A 21,907-nucleotide genomic window follows, 5' to 3' on the forward strand; every position below is an offset into this window, starting at 1 on the left:
TTGAACCAGCTTGTTCGTAGCTTCGGGCGTTTACCATCGGAGGGCCTGGGCTATATAAACATAGAAGCCCAGGACGCGGCTGGTACCATCCCGACAACTGAGCACGCGGGCTGCTGAGCATCAGCCGAGGCGAGGGTTACTCCGTGTTGAGCTCATTATCTGGTCTCGCCTTCAGCAACACGAGGAAACACGAGAAAGCCTTAAGAATCAACTTTATATCTGTCGGAATATATTTATATATCTAAGTATAGATATATAACTATAACAATAAATATATATCCAACGTTTGGTATGTGGGCCTCCGCCAGATGCTTGCTAAGTGGAGTATAAAACCAGTCTGGTTGGCCGACCTCTAGGTAGCAAAACCTCGTTTCTCTAGGTATTTACTTCAGTTCTCACTCTCACCTCGGGTCAGTTCGCCAGCGAAATGGCTGCCAGTGAGCCAGAAACACCAATCTGACACTGGCGGCGTTTTTTGGTAACATGCATCAGCCTCATTTGCTGGTTCGACCGTCAGCAGGGCTCTCTTCTCTCCCACTCTTGATTTCAATACGAGATGATTTCCATTCGTGCTAGCAGTGGGACTTTCTGCCTTCCAATATTAGCCAGTCGTCCACTCTCAAGACGTGCTACAAGCCTTAGTGGCGAAGACTTAGCACCATCCAATGCCCGTTATGCTTTTGTTAGGCATGATCTTGATTTCCTCTTCCGTGTGCAGATCCAGATCATTCGGGGCGATTCTCTACCCTCAATGTTAGATTCGGTCCATTTTCTCAGACGGAGCCGGGCTTCCTGGGATGCAACCTGCTCGCTTGATGTCCCAGGATAACCCTGCAGGCTCCTGATTCACATCATCCGGGTGGGTTCCCAAGCGCTGACCATCCAGCATCAGCCTCATGAGTGTCCTTTCCAGTAACGCGAAAAGCTTAACAATACCACCAAGTGCTGCAGAATGGGTCGAATACGAGCTAACATATATGACAGGATGATAGCTGGACAAATTAATGTCTCTTGCGAATCAGGGAGGGAACGGAGCAAAAAGAGCCATCGACTGGATGAGGATCGAGGGAACAGGCGGTTCTAGAGAGGATGAAGGTCACGCTCAAAAGGCGGTAGGTCTGAGTATTGGCGTCTCTGTTTTGAAACCTCAAGAGCTGCTGTTATACGACGACAGCGTACTCCGTACTCGGTACTAACTAGCAGCAGTTACGGGAAGTGTTAGTTAACTAGGCACCAAGTTAACCAGTGGCTGAAGTGCTCTAATTATAGTCAGAACTCCGCCAGTTCACCTAGTTATACCCAAGATCAGCAGTTCCCGCTTCACATTCACCCATGGCATCGCTCCGCTCAAAGCCACCCCTCCCAATGGTTAGAATATCATCCACAGAGGACTCTCATTCCTGTCAAAGTCAGGGGCCTTCCTTTTGTCTCTTGAGTGTTCAAAAGTCCAAAAGCCTCCAGAGTACCAGGAGTGACATTAGTAAGCATTGTCACGTGATTTAACTGAGGTCTCGTCCCGTCAACTTATCATCACGTGAATGACTCAGCTTGCGACGTATGCGCGGCGAAAATAATATCAAAAACGACTTGATATCTCAGAACCGTCCACAAGGGGGAAGATTGTTGGTTTTGAAGAAACATCCACAGCTGCCCTTGAAAAATGCAAGCTTCTCAACACATTTTGTGAATATTTCTTTGTTGTTGCTATTGCTATTGCATTTTATTGCTTCCTATGGACCGTTTATCTTGTATATATTTCCCCTTTTTAACATACTAAACCGAGCAAGCCATGACATATTTGCACAGTGACTATTCCAACCGCAGCCCTTTTGCTGAACCAACTACTTTCGAAAAGGTATCTCAGCAGTTACCTGCAATCTTTCGGTGGGGGGCCGATCGAATTCGAACTCGCGTTGCTTTCTTCGGAAGCATACCTTCCCTCACTACAAAACGCAACAGCCGGTCAGGTGTTGTTAAGGCAGTTCTTCAAGCACTCTTTACTGTTCGCACGGCGTTGATTCTCTTATGGGGCCTTACACTGTTCTGGGGAGAAAGGACTGTATTCAAGGAAAGCCTGGAGGCTTGCAATTGGAGTCATTGGGAAAAATGGGTGAGTGGTCGTTTTGCGGCCAATACTCTTCGTGTTTATGCTAGTTATACTGATATATTCTTCATATGCCTAGCCTGCCAACGCCAAACCTCACCACGTTGCCTTTATAGCCGATCCACAACTTGTTGATGCACATACCTATCCTGGTCGGCCATGGCCTTTATCCTCGTTAACCGAGTTTTACGTGGACCTGTACCTGTACCGTACCCATTCACTGCTTCAAAAGTATCTCCGGCCTGATAGTACATTTTTCCTTGGTGACCTCTTTGATGGAGGAAGGGAATGGGGCACGGACGGATATTCTAGCCCGGATCCTAGCTTCAAGAGCTACGGGCACGACTATTGGATGAAAGAATACAAACGATTTTCAAGAATATTCTTCGAAACCTGGGAGTTAGGGGGAAAAGGTTCCTCATTAAGCCATAGTGGAAGGAGGATGGTAGCAGGACTACCGGGAAACCATGATATCGGCTTTGGGAATGGCGTGCAAACGCCAGTTGTCCACAGGTTTCGTTCCTTCTTTGGGGAATCAAACCGAGTTGATATCGTAGGAAATCATACGATAGTCTCCATTGATTCGGTCTCGTATAGCGCACGGGACCAGGAAAATCCAGAAACAGGGGGATCAAATCCTAATACTAGAGAGACAGCACAGGTGTGGAGAGAGACACAACAGTTTCTTGACAATATAAAAACACTGAAACAGGAGGCTCTACGAAAAGAGCTATCTACTTTGACGGGGAAGGATTCACCTGCCACAGATCCGGATATACAACTTCCAACAATCCTTCTCACACATGTTCCTCTGTACAGAGAGCCGCATACCCCTTGTGGCCCTCTACGTGAACACTGGCCGCCATCATCGACTAATCCTCTGCCAGACAAAGATGAGAGAAACGCAATCCATATCGGTAAAGGATATCAGTACCAGAACGTCTTAACGCCTATAATATCAAACGAAATAGTGGGTAAAGCGGGACGAGTCATGCAAGTATATTCTGGTGATGACCATGACTACTGCGAGATTATCCATACTGAGTTTAGCGGAGCTCCAAAGGAGATCACGGTGAAGAGCATGTCCTTGGCGATGAGTGTTAGAGAGCCAGCAGTCCAACTGGCGACTCTTTGGAACCCCATTGACACAGAAACAGGTCACCCTGTTGATTCAGGTGGCTCCTCCACAACCCTACAGAACCAGATGTGTCTGCTCCCCAACCAAATATCCATATTTATTGTCTATGGTTACACATTAGCCCTTACGATTCTGGCTCTCTTTTTGCATTCTACCTACCTTTCTTTCCGCCATAAAGCGGGGTCCTCTGCCAACACAGATTCGATATTACCCTTGGCCTATCGTCGACCTATCTATGACTACTATCCTTGCTCGACCGAGTTCCCCGCCGCGTCACCGTCGACGACATCTTCCAACTCGATCGGAGGGGCGTATTCTGTAACGCGAAGCAGGGCCGCCAGTACGACTGTTCCTTATGAAGCTCGTGGCTTCAAGCAAACTCAGACTGTTGGAGGGTCTGCAGAAGGGAATAATGGAGTTCCAGACCCTGCTGCATCAATGGCCCCATCAGGCGCTAACACTCGGTCTCGACGGCAGGGATGGACTGTTCTGGACAATAATGACTACTCTGAAATAGCTGACGCTTCACTGGAGAGGAGTCCTACCAGCCGGGTTAGGCGTCCATTCCAGGTATTTCGAGATGAGCTTGTGTCATCTACGAAATGGGTTGGTGGGATATCTTTTGGGTGGTATTTGTGGTTGCTCTGGACATGGTGATGCAGTGACGCTACCCTGTCTTTGCTTGAGAGTACCGATCTATAGCCTCCTTTTTTTTCTCTCGGCGCTTGCCTTTTTTCCGGTGATACACCCGTCGTTAACAGTTCTTAGCGTTTCAGCCAGGATCAACCAGTATTCGCAAGGGCAGCCAGCATCTCAGACTATTGATTTTCATCTCATTCCGCCGTGGCCCACGCCATGGCCACTGCCCCCTGGCACTAACTAATTCCCCGAGGCACCTGGGAGGCGGTTGCGTTGACCATTAGCCAGCATGGTACTTTGTGAATAAGTGGCTGGCGACCACGCATTCCTTCTGACGTGGTTGTTCTGTCTTTCTCTAGGCCATGTCAATGTGCGGCACGCCAGGGACGAAACGATGTATTCTGAGCATATCAAGCCTGCATGGTCCGGAGATCTTGACCCACGCCAGCGGTTGGACAGAGTGAAAGGCAGGCTCCTTCTATGATGTTGTGCTTTGGGCCACCTCTTTGACCTTTCAAGCAGGCTTTGGTACAGAATACCTCCCAGGAGGACAAGTCGAAAGACAGCAGTATGGATGACAAAGATGCGGAGATGTAGGGAATCTACGACAGAGTATATGGAAGCAGTATAATATGTACGGAGCATGGATACACGTATGTGCAACCAATATTAGATACATAGGTCGGGTACTGCATAAGATAACTCTACTCGCAACATGGGATTCAGGTATTCATCAAAAACCGGCCGCCGTTGCTTTTCCACCTTTTACCTATTCTCTGTCCTCCTTACAGAGTCCTGTCGACCAGATGCCAACTGCGCTCCGTAGACAACAAGGTCCTACGAATTCTCGCCCCTCCGAGAACAATGAGTTTTCTCTGCCTCCTTTCTGCGCTGACGCATGTTTCGCACAGTGGCTGATCAAGGCACTGCATACGAAGCAGCAATAAGAAAAGTTGCATCTCGTTGTGCGCCATCAGCCAACTTGGAGGAGGCTATTTGGCTTTTCTTTACTTCTTCTCTTCGTTGCTTTTTCTTGGATACAGTGTTTCTCCAGCTTGTGCCACCCACCCCAACTCCCAGGTTGGCCTTCTTGATGCCAGAGCGTGGTAACGACTTTTGCCCTTGGATGCAGCCAGAATTCCTGTGTCTCCGAAGCTGCAATGTCTAATGTCCAATGTCCTGGCACGAGCATCAAGAAGTCGGCACATCTCGCCTGTGCCATGTCTCTCTCTTACCAGATCACATTTTTGTGCCTTCGTGCATGGTAAATAATGTGATAGCCACCACGTCACATTCATCCACCTCCTTTTGCCCAGCATAACTATCGTGTACTGTCTGGCCAGAAAATATCCTAACGAGGAACTAGTTAGTTTGCGCACCAGCTAACGGTGATTTCAGCTAGGCCAGTTGTCGGGCGACGCCATATGAATAAACTGCCCTGAAAGGAGGAAAAGACACAGGCTGCTCTTAGAGCTATCCCTTTCCCTTAGTCACCAGGGGCTTCCTGTGGACGTATGGAAAATGCACGCTGAAAATCCAGTGAGCGTTGCCAGCTTTCCTCTTCGTATAGAGCTCTCCGCCATACCCAGCAATAACTACTCCGTACGGATAGTCCCGTTTCATTTCCGCCAGGAGATGTACACTCATTCCCATCCTGCATAGAGATGGCATTGCATCTTGTTGGCTAGGTTGGGATCAACTCCCGCATCTCCCGAGTATATAACTAATAACAGGGGGGGATGCAATAATAATTAACGATGGGCTTCATCCCGCTCCAGGCTCAGGACAAGGAAATTTTTTTTTTTTTTCATCTTCCAGTCTCAATGGCGAACCCAGGATCAAAACTGCCCAATTACCAGCCGAAATCACAGCCACATCGGCAGTAGGCGCTAAAACAAGGGGGAGCACCAACGAGGTTAAATTATCTCGCCGATCTTTTACCCCTGTCTGTGGGTACTTTATGGGATGCAAAAGTCAGGGGCTGAACAAGTTGAGAAGGCTTGTTTACTCTTTCTGACTCCATACCAGTACCAAAGATGGCACCCCCGCATATACTCGCTGGTGTACGGAGTACTCCGTATGACCTTGGATATACCAATCTGACCTCGGTTTACCGAAGTGATGAAGCCTTTTAAATAGTTATGGCACCGGTACACTCGAAAATGGGACGGAAGTTGGACAATGCCCACACGTACGGAGTACTGGGTACCCTCTACAGGAAAAGCAAAAACTCCAGCCCGGTTATGAATACCGTTTGCTTGAAGCAGGAAAAGCAAGGCATAGGGACCATCCTCCAGTCGAATGATTATCCACCAAACATGCGGTTTCCACGCATAGAGTACCTACAGCGGGTTGTAACCTCAATTTCAGACCACTTAAGAGAGTTCGTTCGCTTCTTGACAGCTCTTTTTCTCCACAGCCCTTGGCCACTACTAAACGAAATAGTCACATATTGGACATCTTTGCTGGACGTACCTTGCCGCCACGACGATCTTCCAAAGCGGCGCGTCCACGGCCGAGAAGGGGGTATTTTTAGCGCCTCAGGCAGGGGTAAAAAAAAAAGCTGCCTGCATTCTTCCTACAACGCCGAAAGCCTCACATATACCAATAATATCTTTAAGCCCCAAGAAGCAGACGCTTTTCTTCTCGGCTCGTCATTGGGGTGAGGACATCCGAGTCTGCAGTTGGGTCGAGACCGTTATCGCCCGTCTTTCGAGTACTTGATCTCTTGGATATCTCTTTGCTTTCTTATTTGACACGTTCTCTTCCCTCTTTTTTATCCGGCAAATTTACATTTTTCCTTCGTTTAGCATTTCTTTCTCTTTTTCCTTCACCACAATCGTTACCTTCCCTTATATATAATATTGATTTGTTTGAATCACTTTCGTTCATCAGCATTCATCTATATATCCTGTGTTGAGATTTTCCAGCTCCTGAAGGGGCTATAGTTCACTCAGATGGCCGCTTCACTATGGAAAGGGCTCGCTGTCCTTTACTTTCTTCTTTGCACAGCTATACCAGCATTTGCAACTGTCACAATCAAGGGTGTCCAAGAAGGTGTTAACCAGGGTACTGGCCAAAGGCCTGCCCGACAAAATCTGGCGACTTGGGAGTTTTCTGGGCCGGCTTTCGATCTTTATATACAAGCCCTCCACGAGTTCCAATACACCGACCAAAAGGAACTTCGTAGCCACTACTCTATCGCAAGTAAGTTGCCTCCACGAATACAAACCATCTTCTTTCAACCACTAATGCATTACAATTAGGTGTTCATGGATTGCCGTATGGACCATGGGACGGGGGTGAGACCACTTCCCGACAGCAGGGATATTGCTTGCATGACTCCACATTGTTCCCTCTCTGGCACAGGCCTTACTTGGCTCTTCATGAGGTTGGTAGACATAAATGAGGTAAAGGAGAACATCGGAATCCATCAATGCTAACACATGGGTATAATTAGGAAATGATCTGGACACACGCTCAGAAAATTGCCGCTTCTTATCCTGAGAAAGACCGAGCCAAATACGTCACTGCTGCAAAGACCCTCCGGATTCCATACTGGGATTGGGCGAGCAACCCCGATATTCCGCGCTCTATGACTACATCCAAAATTAATGTAAACACTCCTACCGGCATGCAGAGCATCGACAACCCTCTGTATCAGTACAAGTTTGACCCCTCTGTACAAAAGGGGTTCCCAGAAGGGGATTCGGTAAGTTTGATAATAGTTACCAAATTGTTTCAAGGGCTTCTGGCTGACTTTGTTAAATTCAATTACAGTTTACATCCAACCCCCATTCTACTCGATTCCCCGACGCAAACGGTGAATCTCAAAATGACCGAGCCACCAGGGCAATGAGATCAAATGGCGCATCGTAAGGCCCTCCCATTGAAATACCTTCGTCATATTATCCTGGTCCCAGAAACTAACCGTCATATCATTCCCATCTAGCCTCCGATCAAGCATCTACCAACTCCTAAGCAGTGAATCGGATTACAGCACCTTTTCAACCCAGGCATTGCCAGACCGTAGCGGATATAACAATGTCGAAACTGTGCACGGCTATGTCCACGGCCTGGTTGGTGGTCAAGGCCATATGACTTATATCCCATGGTCTTCTTATGATCCCATTTTCTGGCTTCACCATGCGTGAGTCCGCCCGTATAAAATGACATTTGACTGAAATTCAAGGCTAACACTTGATAGTAATGTTGATCGACTTATCGCCCTCTGGCAAGCCATCTATCCCGATTCATATGTCGCACAAGTACCCAACGGCGGAGGCGCGTATATGACCGAGCGAGGAACTGTGGAAGATGGAAACACACGTAAGTACCGTAACTACAGGTAACAATTTTCGTGGCGCATAGCGCTAACTTTACAATACAAATAGCTCTGTACCCATTCCATGCTGATGAAAACACATTCTACACTGCCAACACTGCACGGTACACCAAGACTTTCGGGTATACCTATCCCGAAATTGAAGACTGGGGTGTCAGCAAGGCCGATCTCCAGAAGAATGTTCGACGACGTGTTAACGAACTATATAATAATCCTTCCAAACAAGCCACGAAGCGTGCCACCGTCCATCGTCGTGCACAGAGATACGATTCGTACATTCAAGGCAGCAACAAAAGCCAATCGCCAACTACCACGGAAGCCCGCCTTGAAGCTGTACTGGACGATACGTTCGATATAGTTGAAGCCATTGGAGATTCGATCAGTCAAAGTTTGGATCGATTTGACGAATGGGGTGTCAACAACATGAAGAAGCAGTGGGTTATTAAAGTCAGAGTTAACAAGTAAGTCTATAAGGAAACACTGTATCAGATCTGCAGATTGAAGGAAACTGACGCCTAAACCCAAATTAGGAGTGCTGTGAGCAAGCCCTTTAGCATCCACTTCTTCATGGGAAACCCACCAAAGGACTCGAATACCTGGCGTTATGCGCCCAACCTGATCGGCTCATATGGAACATTCGTTCACGGAATGGGTATGCCAAACCCTAGCATGGTTGGTGGAGAGGTGCCGCTTTCGCCAGCCCTTGCTGCTCTTCTGTCTACTAGCACTATTCTTGGCTTGGATGACACCGTGGTCGTACCCGTTCTCAGTAAATTCCTCACTTGGAAGATTCAGGATCAAGATGGGAAGGTCATTCCCACTGAGGACGTTGCTAAGTCCAATGGTGGTAAAGGACTGGAGATCCGCATTGCTAAGCGTGATGTTCAGCCCTTGACTAAGGGTGACCTTGATAACTTCCCGCAGTTCGGAGAGTGGGAGATGTATGATAGCATTACCAAGGGGAAGGTAGGCGGCTATTGACGCTGGAACCATGAACTAGCCAGAACGATGCTCTAGCGTTGAATTGATACCAGAATGCTTTACCCCTCTTACCCCGTTTCTATCAGCTCCCCTTTCCTACCCCTGAACCCCCCCTTCTCTTTTTTTTTTTTTTCTCTCTGCCGGCTGTTCTCCATCCTTGGATTCTTGCATTTCTTCGGTCTTGTGCCATTGAGTTGGCACTATGCATTTGTTCGTTTCAGTATATAATACAAAGTGTTCCAGCCTAGGTTTCGGCACCTGAAATATCGTGGCTGGCTAGGGTATTGGTTGTTTCGTCAATCTCACTATACTAAAAATAGAAATGTGTTTAAGCCTCAAGGTTTGGATTAGGTGGCCTGTGTGTAACTCCAAAGTCCATCTGATAACTTTGATTGGACATCACTCCGACTCCCAACATTTTTCCCTCCAAGCGACATCCACCGTTTGCAGGGGTCGGGGCGCTATTATGTACCAAAAATTAGAAAATTCTCGGCCGCTCACTGGACATGGACACACCCTGGCTGGAAGTGCAGAAAAATTCACCCAATAAGAGGAGCTATGCTTATCTTCTCCAATGACAACTGTTACATTCCGAAGCACAGCTCCCTGTAAAATATCCTTAGGCACCGCTTTTGTACCATAGCTCCGGTAATTTAATTAAAACAACTATGATGAAACTTGCTGCAATTGCATGGGCCGTTAGGAGATATTTCCTCTTACGTCCATCATATTGCTGTTCAACCCTAATCGCCGATATTCATTAATAATGAAAATTGGGGAGACATTGTTTGCTTAAGAGCCCGTGCGGGATCAAAACGAACGAGTTCAAAAAAAAAAAATAGACAAAACCCCCCCAAAAAAGATGCCTCGAGTTCTGCCCGAATATTATTTGGAAGAATTTGAAATTCAACGTATTATTCCTGCCTTGTCTACTCCGTACGGAGTACCCTATTATTCCCTTTGATCTGCTTCGCGCCCTTCTGCTGCCCGTGGATGTGCTTAATGGTTGACGAAACGCTCGATTTCTTGATCAAACAAGAGTGGCCAGCCTGAACTGGAAAGGTTTCGCGTATATGAGATATTAATTAGCCAGACAAAGCGTTGATTCCAGCTCCGTCTTTCCTTATCTCGTTACTATTTCTCAGGAAATCATACTCTCAGTAAAGGGAGAATCTATACCCGTCGTAAATGAACCATTAGAAAAGTTAGAACAAGCAAGAGTACGGGTCATCGCTGAGGATAAAGACGTGAGTGGAAGGAATCGAGATAGCCGGTACTACCGGTTTATCTTCTACCTGATATGGCCACGGCAGCCATTATCAGCTCCTCACAGTCTATTCGGCCTCAGTCCAGTCGTTCAACAAGCCAGGAGGAAATACCAAATCGACAAAAACAACAACACCCATCCCTAACACTGCCACGGCATAAGTTCCCTGTCTTAGAAATTGGGACATCCCCATTTCTATCTAACGGTGTTGAAACGAGTGCGTGCGATGCCTGTTTCCAGAAAAATTCTCTTTGCACCATGAGACGAGATGCTAGTATATGTTGCGCGTGTGACTCCAACCACCAGGAATGCACATTCTACATAAGTAATCATGCAGGAAAGCGGAAACATGACAACCCGAGTCTAGGGGCTGCTAACTGTGTAAAGAGGTAGCTCTCCATCCATGCCTAAAACTTCCATATCCCCCACCCCGGCAGAGAGAGGGAGGAATCCAATTAAAACTGATTGCTAACATAAATATCTATTGTCTATGCAAAATTATAGGCAAGCAAGGGACTGTTTGCCATCCCCAGTGTCTGAAATCATGACAGAGTACCAGCGGCGACTATCAGTGAATGCCAATGGCTCAAGCGAGATACCATTATCAAACCTCGGTAATACCATGTCTCCCGAGATACGACCATTATTCCTGAACTTTCTCCCACAGGGTTGGGCCATCAATAGCCAGATAGGATCATCTCGGATTCAGCTATTCTCAGGCGAAGGCGGTTCCCACAGACAAGATGTTTCTGCCCTATCGCTGGAAGCTGTGGAAAATCTGGTCACCCCCTTTGGACCAGCTTTATTGGAGAAATACTTTCGACATCTCCATCCAACTTTTCCAATCATAATGGAGGACAGTTTCCGAAGCTCGTACAAAGAAAGGAATGGCATTTCGGCTCTCCTTTTGGGAGCGATGTACCTGGTGGCCTTGAAGTGGCTAGAACCCGAGTCCGGGGTACAAACATTGCGGCCCCCAGATGCCGTAGGACTTGAGGCTTTGGTTTGTAGGAATCTAAACGAGTCCCTTTCAGGGCCTAGCCTGGCCACGGTCCAAGCTGGCCTGCTTCTCTCGCAAAAATCCTCGCTCTTTACGCCCAGGTTGATGGCCCAGTTGGTGACAGCAGGGTTCGATTTGGGCCTGCACCAAGACTGCTCTAGATGGCAGATACAATGCTGGGAAAAGGGGTTGAGGAAGAGACTGGCATGGGCTATATATATGCAAGATAAATGGTGTGCATTAGTGCATAGCCGGCCGTCACATATATTCGCGTCCAACTGGGCAGTAAAGGACTTGACCATAGATGATTTTGAAAATACCACTCGTTTGGCAGCTTCCACTGCTTCTCCTGTTTCTATTCCCACCCTCTTATCCCTTTCTAGCCATAAGTTTGGGTATCTATTCTTCCGTCAGTTCGTCAAGTTGACTCGCATCTTATCTGATATCATCGAATCATTCTATACCCTAGAAGCTACCCAACAGTTATCTGCATCTCATGAGAACCGCACCCATATTATTCTATCAAAAGCAAAACCCCTTCAGATTCAGCTAAAGGACTGGTTTATCCAATTGCCTGCTGAATTGAAAGTAGATGCTGACTGCGGCGTGGAGGCTGGCCCGAGCGGTGGCATCCATCTGGCATACTTTGCAACAGAAATCATGCTTCACAGGTGCATTGTCCGGTCTCTGTCGCCAGAGACAGCCGATCAGTATCTTACCCACATATGTCGGTCTGCAGCAAAGACTCGCCTCATATCTGCCCTGGACTTTGTAAACCGACTAAGACCCATTCACCTGCGAGCATCCTGGCCTGCTGCCGCGATGAGCAATTTCGCCCTAATCGGAGCATTTGGAATATTACTGCAAACTACAGCACCGACTCAGGAGGAGGAAGAGTTCTATAGGGCCCGGCTACGAGAATACCGATGGACCCTGAGTGTGAGCAGGAAAGATGCAGACTTTTTGGACTTTGCAATAGATACCCTGGGAGAGGTAACAAAACTTGTGCGCAATCAGCCTCAAAAGCCGGCATTTCAAGAGCTCATGAACCACTCGTTTCTCTATCGTCCGGATTGCCATTCTGGTAGCCGTCTCCGCGAGCAGTCTATGGCATCCAGCCATACATCACAGCAGGGAGATGCATATAATGGCTCGGATAAATATGAGAATCTCGCAGGATGCACCAGGATGCACCCTCGATCTAGCCTCCCGAATACAAAATCAGGTTTGATGTCTCCAGCTGCATCGGCATCGAGCGCGAGCACCAGCCGTAGACGCTAATGAGGGAATTGTTCCTTGATGCCTGGTTTTGCTGCATAAGAGACATACTGCTGAGGATAGGTCTGCATTGCTTGGGTGTGCATTAAGGTCTTCAGTTATACTTAATACGATAATATGGCCATCTCAGTGTAGAATTGGCAGGTTCTGAATACAACAGATGCGTTGGGAGAAATTTTGAGAAATGGTGAGGAGAGGGTGTTATTCTTTGGCGGGTATGCATATCGTGTCTCTCATTAAATTGCGGAGGTGTTTTGTGATATATACTCTATACTCTACTCACTATGTAAGTAACGGACAACGAAGTCACGACTCTCTTTTGACCGGCTCACTTGAAATGTCCGTGTAATCGTTCAGACCTCCATAAAACTGAGCATACATACAGACATGTAGTGGTTCCGAGTTTGCATCCTTGCTACCACACTGCTCGCAATTTCAAGTTTATGCACTGACTTGCATACTCTCTCTATTTGTATCAAATCCAGGTTTTCTTTCCATAATGCCAGGATTAAAAAACACCAACCCCCTCTCCCATCCTGTGTCTCAGGCAGTTTCAGGATTTTATTTCCAACTGGTTTGCGGGCAGCGGGGTCGAAGACGTGAATACGCGGAGAGGATGTGCCGTTATATAACCAACAGGGAATACAAACAGAAACAGGAATGCCACACGGCTCCAACTGCCGGATGGAGATGACGCGGGGAAAAGAATCGACATCAAGCGGGTAAAAAAAAGTGACAGAAGACAGAAGGGTATATCAAACAAGTAGGACACTGTATGGTGTGTTAGTTAATATACAAACAATTTTTGAAGGTACTTGCCGGGATAGACTTACGCATTAACACATCCATCATTCTCGCAGTTATTTGTAATTTGTGCCCATTTACCCCATACCACCTTTCCTCCAGTGGTGACAAGCCCTAGCTCGGACACATTGACTTCGATGATCGTTCCTTTAGTCAAGACGCCCAGCTGAGTATACATCGGGCTTTGAGGGTTCTTTTTCACACTAATAATGGGCAGTTGTACAGTGACTGCAAGTTCTGGATGAGTAACGTTGGCTTTTTTGTATCGGAGACCCATAGGGCGAATGAATCGTTCGTATTTGACCGGTCGACGGGTGAAGTCAGCTCCAACGAAGGTAGGCTTGGTGACCATTCTCTTCCACCCTTTTTTCTGGATTTTTTTTCCCGTCTTGACAACTTTGAACATCTCCTCTTCACTTATACCCTTAACTTTGGGCAATGGAACGGAGAACTTCGCCGCCTTCTCAGCACGTTTGTCTTTAATGGCACTGGATAAAGCCTTCGCAGTAGTAGGTTGAGAGCGATCGAGAAGATAATTTGGTAGTGGTGTGGATGACGGCTCGCTTGGTTCGCCTGATGACTTGACATTCCGTTCCTCTTGAGCTTTGATGCGCTTTCGCATCTGTATCTTTTCTGCATGACGCTTCTTATGAAAGAGCTTGGCTCGCAGGCCTTTGAGATTTTGAGAGTCCTGTGATTGCTTGTGCGATTCACGGGCAATACGTTTTCGGGTCCGCTCCTCGTGGTCGAGGCTGTATTCCATGTTAGCCAAAGGCACAAGAGCTATCCCATGCAGGCGCCCCATTTGAGCCCTTGGATCAATCTACTGGTATAGCGCATGCCCCATATTGAAGAAATGTTATCACATACCGGCGACCATGTTGCTTCTGCCATCTTTCGATATACCTGCACGCAGTGACATTAGTTATATATACCGTGGAGGGAGGGAACCTGGATCACGAACTCGTTTTGAGGCTATCAAATAAAAAATATTAGTATTTTTTATCTAGCATATATTAAACGCATCAGGGAGCAGAGATGTCTTCAACTTACCATCTTGAAGTCTTGGTGCCGTCCTGCGTCTGCTTAACCCTCTCAGCGGCTTGCTTGAATTTCGTCAAATCAATATATTTTTTTCTTCTGCATCGATCGATAAGCGTCTCACGTGACAGCAAATTTGAGATCACATGACACATCTATGCCCGAAATTTCTCTCTTCGAGAACGAGCGGACAACGAAGAAGCAGGAAAGGCAGAGACGGTCGATTGCGAATTCAATTGAACATCTACGTCTCCAGTCAAGCGCCGACAAGATGTTCTCAAGGGCTGTTCTGCAAGGCGCTCGTGAAATACGGACAATTCCATCTATTCCTCCAAGTGCATCACTCTTTCTTAGCAACAATCGATGCCTTCACCAAGCTACGGCTGGCTCCCAATTCAAAGCTACACAGCCCGAAATACCTCCGCAAGGGCAGATACAAAACACTGAGCGATTTTCTCATCTTCCCGCGGGCTCTATTCCAGAGGTGGCTTCAATCTCGATTCCCTCTGCGAAACCAGCAGTACCACCTACTTTCACAAGCCCTCTGGAGCTCACACCCGCAATTACAGCCCTTCTTCCCGACCTTGCAACTCAGCCTTCACACTATATAACCGCTCATCTACATGCACGACCATATCTACTTACGGCTGGTGATACCCTTCGACTACCGTTTCGCATGCCAAATGTCCAGGCCGGAGATGTGCTACGATTAAATAGAGCGTCAAATATTGGCTCACGAGACTTCACTTTGAAGGGTGCTCCTTATCTAGACGAAAGACTTTTCGAATGCCGAGTGCGCGTAATGGGAGTTGAGGCTGAGCCACTGCGGATCAAGGAGAAGACGAAGAGACGACAGAGACATGTGCAGCGAGTTAAGAGCAAACACAAGTACACCATATTGAAAGTAGTGGATGTCAAAGTCAAGCAGCTTGACGAGCTTCTCGCAGAGGGAGCGAAGATAGTGGGCTAGTGAAGTGCCGGTCCGGCTTTTGAGCGTCTGTATGTCCATTAGACAAGGGGGATATTATATGCCGAGATGCAGCTTGCCATTTTGCTAGGCATTAGTCAGGTGTTGGAAACGAGGGGAAGAATACTGATTTTCTGCCTTGTGTATTTCATTAAGCATACTGTACAATATCCTATGTTGGAAGGTTTTTCGTCCTTTACACTCCCGTGACGAATAAACTATTATCTTAATAAAATCCATGACGAATTAAAAACATCGACGTAGAAAGGCAAGAGAGAAAGAAGGAAAGTATGTATACAATACCATTATTGTAAGTTAAATGAAAAGTCCGTAGCGGCGTGGTGGTATAAGTGATCCCCAATAATAAACAAAAACAGAGGATATAGAACTATAAAACAGTCAAGTCAAACAAGGCTCCAACGCAGCAGTAAATCCAAAGCCACCAACTACTCCTGGAAATGAATACATCACGTAGCAGACCAATTGAACTCCAGCATCAAGTCCCAATCTTTTATTAAAACAAGCCAGTGGAATAAACACGGCAAACTCATTAATTGTATCCTTGTTCAGCTGAGGCCTGCAGCTTCTGGAAGAGCCCAGCAGACCATCCAATTACTTCTTCGTCCTTTGGGATGCCATGTAAGCGGCAATGGCTGACTATTTTCGTCATTGCCATTCCAAGAGCTTCCTGAGTCACGGGCACGGCGCCCTCGGGGTAAGCGGGTGGATATATAAAAGGATCTGACCTGTCCAAAAGCTGCGTTGTGCTTGGGCGGAGGGTAGGATCTCTTTGAAGGCACTTCTTGAGAGTACGGATGAGACTGGGTGGGATGACTGCACCACCAACTCCAGTAGATGGGTATTCAATCGCGACTTTCGGGTTGGCAATACATAGGACGCGTTCCATTTGTTTTGCTAGATGACCAAAGGGGGCGCGGCCGTATGCCATTTGGTATAAGATACAGCTCAGGCTCCATACATCACTGGGCTTTCCGATTTTCATCATCTTACCGGCAGAGGATGGAAGACCAATGGTAGCGTTGTAGTCGACGATAGCCTCGGGGGCCATATAATTCGGGGTACCAACTTGATGTTCTCGGTGGACGTTAACGGTGTGATCCTCGATGGTATCGGCAATGCCAAAATCAATTAATTTTAGCTTCCCTTTAACCAAGAGAAAGTTTGCTGGTTTCAAATCGGCGTGGACTATGTCATATTCGTGTACTGCCTGCACGCATTCTAGCATTTCCTTCCAATAAAAGCGTGCAAATGCAGGGTCAAAGACTGAGTCCTCCGCATTTACTTTCAGTCTTATCACAGTGTGAAGGTCGGATTCTCCCATTTCCATGAGGACGCTAAGTGTCTCTTTTTCTTCGTTTATCTCGTAATCAAGTAGCCGTACTACTCGTTCGACCTTCTCCAGCTTTTTGAGCAAATCAATCTCTCCCTTGTATCCTGCAAGGTTCGTTGGGTCGACATGTTCTAGATTTACCCTCTTTAGAGCAAAAATTTTGCAATTTTCTGCCATAACTCTATACACTCGCGAGCTTCCACCCCGACCAATACAGTCTAGCCGAGTATACGCCTTGTGATTGACGGTCACTATTGCTTTCTTGCGTCGAGAGCTCGACGAGGACGCTGCCCCTGCTGCTGCTGTAGCTGTTTCAAGCACAGTCATCTTTGGGGGAGGAGGTGGGGCTCTATGAGGAGTCGGAACATTGGTGCTCATTCTTCCTAGTGGCTTTCTATCGGGATCCTGTGGTGTGGACTTATGTGAATGTCGGTATGGATCTTGTTTAATGGCTGGCTTGTCGACTCTATCAAGCATATCGAAATGTTGGGCTTTGGATTTCTTGAAAGTTGGTGGAGGTTCATTTTCTTGTTCGCGATTTGCAGGAAATTGGGATAGTGGAGGAATATGATATGATTGAATGTCAGCGGGAGGCACTGACTCCTTTGGATTTGACCTTGACATCACACCAAGACCTGGGGTTGGGTATACGGGACTCGAGACACGCGGAGCTTTTGGCTTGCTTTCCCTGTTATACGACTCATCATGGTAAGGAGGTTGATGAGGTGGTGTATGGATTTCCACTGGAGACGGTTGTCGCTGATCCAGTCCGGCAGGCGAGTGTTTTCTGCCTACGGAGTTTTCCAGGGCTGCTAATGAAGGGCTGTGTCCTTGCAGTCTCTCGCCCCTTTCTGCATCTGAATCTCCCGCTTGTTCCTCGTTTTCGAAGCACTGTCGCTCTTCACTGCGTCGAGGTAGCATTCCTCTGCGGGCAGGGCCATTCAAAAATTCACCGGTCAGCTTCCCCACGCGCTTTACCCGGATTGAGCTTTGCATTCCTACAACCTCATCGCTTTTTCTTGGTCTGAACATGCTTCGTGGCCCTGCCCTCTCGCCAGTAACACCAGCATGATCCTTGGATGCATGAGTTCTATGCCTTAGAGGAGAGTGCGATTCGTGTTGACTGTCATCATGTTTGACCTTGTATTCACGATCAGGCGAGGCTCTTGGGGATGGAGTCTGATTGCTTGACCGAGACCGTGATACGCGGACCACGCGCTGTCGGGGAGCTGGGGTAATAAGGTCGCTTCCATCATTTCTGCTAGTACTCGTAGCACTAGAGGCGCCTCCTCGACTTTCGCCTTTTCGCGAAGATGATGAGGATTCGCTACCGCGAGGTGAATCCCCGTCCCATTTCTTGATGGATGGATCCTTTTGTAGTATTGAGGCTCCATTCCTCTTTTCCTGGGGTAGGGAGTCCGTCAGGATAGCGAGAACAGACTTGCTAAAGGCAATGGGTTCTGGAGCCTCGTCATCTGAACTATCGCCAAGCGCGATGGTATCTGCATGCGCCGTGCGAGATTTCGTGTCTGTCCTCGATTGAAGTATGCTTGGGTGCTCTGAATTGTAGTTCCATTGCGATCCTGTCTCGTAGCTTGGGTGGGATGCGACGCGTGAACCGGGAACAAATCTGCGGTGACCCGTCGGCAACGGGGTCGGAGAAGCCATGGCAGTCAGTGTATACGGGATGTTCAATGCATCGATCGATAATTCCTTGCGGTTTCCTGTCTCCTCTGTCTTTGCGTAGAGCCGTCGACGTTGTTCGTCGTGGAGCCTTTTTCGAGGTTTTCCTGGAAGTTGATGTTGAAGGCGCTCACGTGATTGGCGGTAAACGAAGCGTTTCCATAGCAACCGCGCCAAAGTTGCTATCAAAGAGGATACAGTGCGATATAGCAGAACGTATGATATAGATTCACAGTTTACTAGCTTGGGGAGGGCTACAGGTCGCAGGGCGATAGTAGTACACTAGGTAGTTATTTGAATTTTGAAGTTTTTGTATTGCGGGTGCCTTAGAAATGGCTATACAATGCATCCATTCCCTAGGAGGTCTTCCGAATAAAGACAGAAGCAAACGGGCGAATAAAGACAGAGGAAAAGACATGGCGCCTGGAGGGTGAGAAGCAAGAGGAACTCTTGGACAGACGAGCAGGAGTACGACTGAACAAGCACCGCCATCGTTGTGCTCACCGAGTGGTTAGGAGGCTTTGGTGGCCGCCTTCTCTGCACTCATCCGGCGCATGGCGATGACCTTCTCCTTGAGGAGCCGTTCTCGAAGCTCAGTCGAGGTAAGCCGCGATGCAGGACGCTGTGACGGACGCTGTCAAATATCCAGTCAGTAGTCCGAATAGGAAGATAGTATGTTCATGCATATAAAACACAGGGGAAACCGTTGATAACTTTCAGTAAAGAAAAAGGGGGATAAATAATACCAACATATTTATTGACCCACCTCGTCAGTAGCTGGAGGCCTATCCGGTGTGTCATTATCTTTAGCAGCTTTATCTTGAGCGGGTTGAGGGGAACTTCTGGCAGTTTCTCCATCTGAATCAGCTATTCTCTGTCGCTTTTGAGCAGGTGGTGAAGGGGCAGAACTGTTCTTGCGCGACCTGCGTCCAGCTGGGGCATATCTTTCAATAGATTGATACCTCCGTCGGCCACTGCGGCTGCGGCTGCGGCTACGTGAGCTGCTCGTCGATGACCTGCTGCTGGTCGACCGCTGTCTTCGGCGGTATCTTCCGCGGCTTCGACTCCGGCTTCGGGTTCGATGACGGCTGCGGCTGCGGCTACGGCTGCGGCTAAGCCGGCGGTGGTCGTGACTTCTGCGATCTTTAGCAATATCAGCTCTAGGTACATCACGTCTAGACCCTTGTTGGTACAAAGGGGATCTCCTCCGAGGGCGCCGACTTCCCCGATCGCCCTCGCTACTTGACCTCGACGGAGATCGTGATGAAGATGCACGACGGGATCTCGAGGCCCGGTTACTAGCAGGGGGCGGAGAGATAGAGCTTCCGCTTCTAGACCTTCTCCGTCTTCTTCTGGACGGCGAGCGGCTTGGGGACCTGGAGTCGTCATCATGGGTTGGGCTGCGGGCTCGTTTCCAGCCACGGTCACGGTCACGGCCGCCTCCTCTGTAAGGTGAGCGAGAGCTGCTGGTCGAACGCCGCCTCCTTCTTTCTGGAGACCTCCTGTCCCGTCGACGGTCCCGAACTGGCGAGACAGAGCGTGATGGTGACCGAGATGGCGATGGAGAGCTCTGTCTCGACGGGCGGCGACCTCTATGATCGTCTCGTCTATAGCTTCTACCACCGCTGGGAACGTAGATATCCGCTCCCCGGCGAGGAGGTGTATCTCGGTAAACCGGTGGGCTTCGTCTCCTTCGATGAGGCGAGGGAGAATCTCGGCTGTCATACCGATCAGCTCCGCGAGCAGGGCCACCGCGGCCTCTTCTGCCACGGCCACGATCCTCTCTTTCTCGCCGCCGAATTCTCTCCAGGTCTCGTTCTCTGGCCTGCTCGTCTTCTTCCCGGCGGCGTGCTTCTTCCGCGGCAGCCTGCGTCTGTCAGTCAGCTCACATAGATTCCTCGACACGTAGTTAACAAATATCTTAAGAACTATGACGAAAACTAACCTGCTCCTGCATCAACTCAAGCTTCTTCGCCTCCAGCAGCTCTTTGGGGACACCTTGAGGGCTGTCCTGCGCACTGAGGCAGAGGTTCCATAGATCCTTGCAGAACTTCGCCGTATCTTTCTCCAGAAAGCCAGTGAGATTAATCTGTAGATGCTTTATGTTCGGCTACAATGGCACACACACACAGTTAGCCCATCAATCTCGACCCGGCGAGGAGGAGGGGGGGGGGGGGGGGGGGGGGCTGGCTGGTAACGAGCAGCCAAACTGTCTGTCCACGTACAAAGCGCGAGCCCTCGAGGAGGTTGAAGCAGAGCTCGATAACGACGTCGTCCTCGTTCCCCAATATATCAGATATCCGCTCTGCAATCCATCTAGACAAGAGACCTTAGCACACCGTCCCAGACACAAGGATAATAGACGCTGGCTCACTCACTTCTTCATGACCTCGATGTTGACTTTGGTCATGTCCACCTTTTTCGCAAACTCCGGCGGGAATTTGGTCGTCTTCAGCAGTTTGGCGTCCATGGTCGCGGCTCTTGCAGTAGCAGATCCTCAGTAGCCACCGCTGCCGCCGTCGCTGCAACTCCTTTTCGTTTCTGTCGCTGTTTATCTTCGTGGATATCTTTTGCTGCCTTTTTGCGCTCTTCGAAGAACTGCCAATCGAGCCTTCTGAGCATCCGCCTATGGGTGAGAGGCGGAGAAACAAACGGCCGAGATTTCGATCTCCACCCAGATCTGGACCACCCGCAGCCATGGATGTCCTTCGTTCTCCGGACTATCAAATTGCAAAACATCGACAGATCGAAGGATCTGCCTTGTTTCTGGCTGAATCTTCAGGCGAAGACCTTCTTTGCTCGTATCTCCGAGGAACTACTATCTACTATATCCATGGCAATTCCCTTCTTATCAAATAGCCAATGTTCCATGTCTACTCCGTATGCCTGCTAAAATACCCATCGACCAGGCGATGCCTTTTTGAGCACGCCGAGGACACCTTGTCTGGTGCTTGAGCCTCTACAGGCCGTGATATTGCTGTTTGCCGTGCCCATTGCATGTCTTGGACAGCAAAATTCCTAGTCAGGCCTAGTCAGGTCACTCTTCGTCTGGGAAACCCCTGCTACGAGACCGATGGATATAGGCCGAAGGCGCCCAACTTCCTAACGGACATGGGTGTGCTTCGACGCAGAACACCGTACGCCGAATGTACTGCATGATGAATGATACCTCTCAGGGCTTGTCTTCCTCATATACAAGCAACGGTAAATTCGTCGACTCACGCCGCAACAGGACATTCACCACACGCTCTCATGTTCGGTTTCCAGATACGGACACCTTGTCATTACTGCAGAAGATATTACCCGGCA

At 48.4% G+C, this 21,907-nt stretch overlaps 8 protein-coding genes across 10 annotated transcripts; 4 read left to right on the forward strand and 4 right to left on the reverse strand.

Annotated features, from left to right (window-relative positions):
- Positions 1 to 246: 246 nt before the first annotated feature.
- On the forward strand, positions 247 to 4,701 carry TERG_08362 (uncharacterized protein). Of its 2 annotated transcripts, XM_047750562.1 has the most exons (2): positions 247 to 3,930; positions 4,023 to 4,701. In XM_047750562.1, the coding sequence occupies exon 1, from the start codon at positions 2,457 to 2,459 to the stop codon at positions 3,897 to 3,899; it is 1,443 nt and encodes a 480-aa protein (XP_047607524.1). In that variant the 5' UTR covers positions 247 to 2,456; the 3' UTR covers positions 3,900 to 3,930; positions 4,023 to 4,701. The 2 variants fall into 2 exon arrangements, with proteins under 2 accessions (XP_047607524.1, XP_047604930.1); XM_047748938.1 differs by having other exon boundaries at positions 247 to 4,701.
- A 187-nt stretch (positions 4,702 to 4,888) lies between these two features.
- TERG_08986 (uncharacterized protein) lies at positions 4,889 to 5,552 on the reverse strand (the record flags this gene model as incomplete). The annotated part of the gene is made up of 2 exons (XM_003231017.1): positions 4,889 to 5,134; positions 5,409 to 5,552. 2 exons carry the CDS (start codon positions 5,550 to 5,552, stop codon positions 4,889 to 4,891), a joined length of 390 nt encoding a protein of 129 aa, XP_003231065.1.
- Positions 5,553 to 6,421: 869 nt separating this feature from the next.
- TERG_08363 (uncharacterized protein) lies at positions 6,422 to 9,313 on the forward strand. Its single transcript, XM_047748939.1, has one exon. It carries the CDS (start codon positions 8,794 to 8,796, stop codon positions 9,205 to 9,207), a length of 414 nt encoding a protein of 137 aa, XP_047604931.1. The 5' UTR covers positions 6,422 to 8,793; the 3' UTR covers positions 9,208 to 9,313.
- A 1,194-nt stretch (positions 9,314 to 10,507) lies between these two features.
- Positions 10,508 to 12,755, forward strand: TERG_12678 (uncharacterized protein; the record flags this gene model as incomplete). The annotated part of the gene is made up of 2 exons (XM_003231020.2): positions 10,508 to 10,863; positions 10,979 to 12,755. The coding sequence occupies 2 exons, from the start codon at positions 10,508 to 10,510 to the stop codon at positions 12,753 to 12,755; spliced, it is 2,133 nt and encodes a 710-aa protein (XP_003231068.2).
- A 752-nt stretch (positions 12,756 to 13,507) lies between these two features.
- On the reverse strand, positions 13,508 to 14,612 carry TERG_08366 (ribosome biogenesis protein NSA2; the record flags this gene model as incomplete). 2 transcript variants are annotated; one of them, XM_047750563.1, is made up of 5 exons in its annotated part: positions 13,508 to 13,523; positions 13,586 to 14,308; positions 14,427 to 14,462; positions 14,521 to 14,531; positions 14,610 to 14,612. In XM_047750563.1, the coding sequence occupies 5 exons, from the start codon at positions 14,610 to 14,612 to the stop codon at positions 13,508 to 13,510; spliced, it is 789 nt and encodes a 262-aa protein (XP_047607525.1). The 2 variants fall into 2 exon arrangements, with proteins under 2 accessions (XP_047607525.1, XP_003231069.2); XM_003231021.2 differs by lacking the exons at positions 14,427 to 14,462; positions 14,521 to 14,531; positions 14,610 to 14,612 and having other exon boundaries at positions 13,586 to 14,361.
- A 142-nt stretch (positions 14,613 to 14,754) lies between these two features.
- On the forward strand, positions 14,755 to 15,567 carry TERG_08367 (uncharacterized protein; the record flags this gene model as incomplete). The annotated part of the gene is made up of 1 exon (XM_003231022.1): positions 14,755 to 15,567. The coding sequence occupies one exon, from the start codon at positions 14,755 to 14,757 to the stop codon at positions 15,565 to 15,567; it is 813 nt and encodes a 270-aa protein (XP_003231070.1).
- A 547-nt stretch (positions 15,568 to 16,114) lies between these two features.
- Positions 16,115 to 19,070, reverse strand: TERG_08368 (TTK protein kinase; the record flags this gene model as incomplete). Its single annotated transcript, XM_003231023.2, has 1 exon — positions 16,115 to 19,070. The coding sequence occupies exon 1, from the start codon at positions 18,581 to 18,583 to the stop codon at positions 16,115 to 16,117; it is 2,469 nt and encodes an 822-aa protein (XP_003231071.1). The 5' UTR covers positions 18,584 to 19,070.
- Positions 19,071 to 19,077: 7 nt separating this feature from the next.
- TERG_08369 (uncharacterized protein) lies at positions 19,078 to 21,068 on the reverse strand (the record flags this gene model as incomplete). The annotated part of the gene is made up of 5 exons (XM_047748940.1): positions 19,078 to 19,232; positions 19,345 to 20,465; positions 20,544 to 20,708; positions 20,824 to 20,914; positions 20,977 to 21,068. The coding sequence occupies 4 exons, from the start codon at positions 21,066 to 21,068 to the stop codon at positions 19,353 to 19,355; spliced, it is 1,461 nt and encodes a 486-aa protein (XP_047604932.1). The 3' UTR covers positions 19,078 to 19,232; positions 19,345 to 19,352.
- Between the last annotated feature and the right edge of the window lie 839 nt (positions 21,069 to 21,907).

The sequence above is a fragment of the Trichophyton rubrum genome, assembly GCF_000151425.1.
Source record: "Trichophyton rubrum CBS 118892 genomic scaffold supercont2.14, whole genome shotgun sequence".
In the NCBI taxonomy this organism is placed as follows: Eukaryota; Fungi; Ascomycota; class Eurotiomycetes; order Onygenales; family Arthrodermataceae; genus Trichophyton; species Trichophyton rubrum.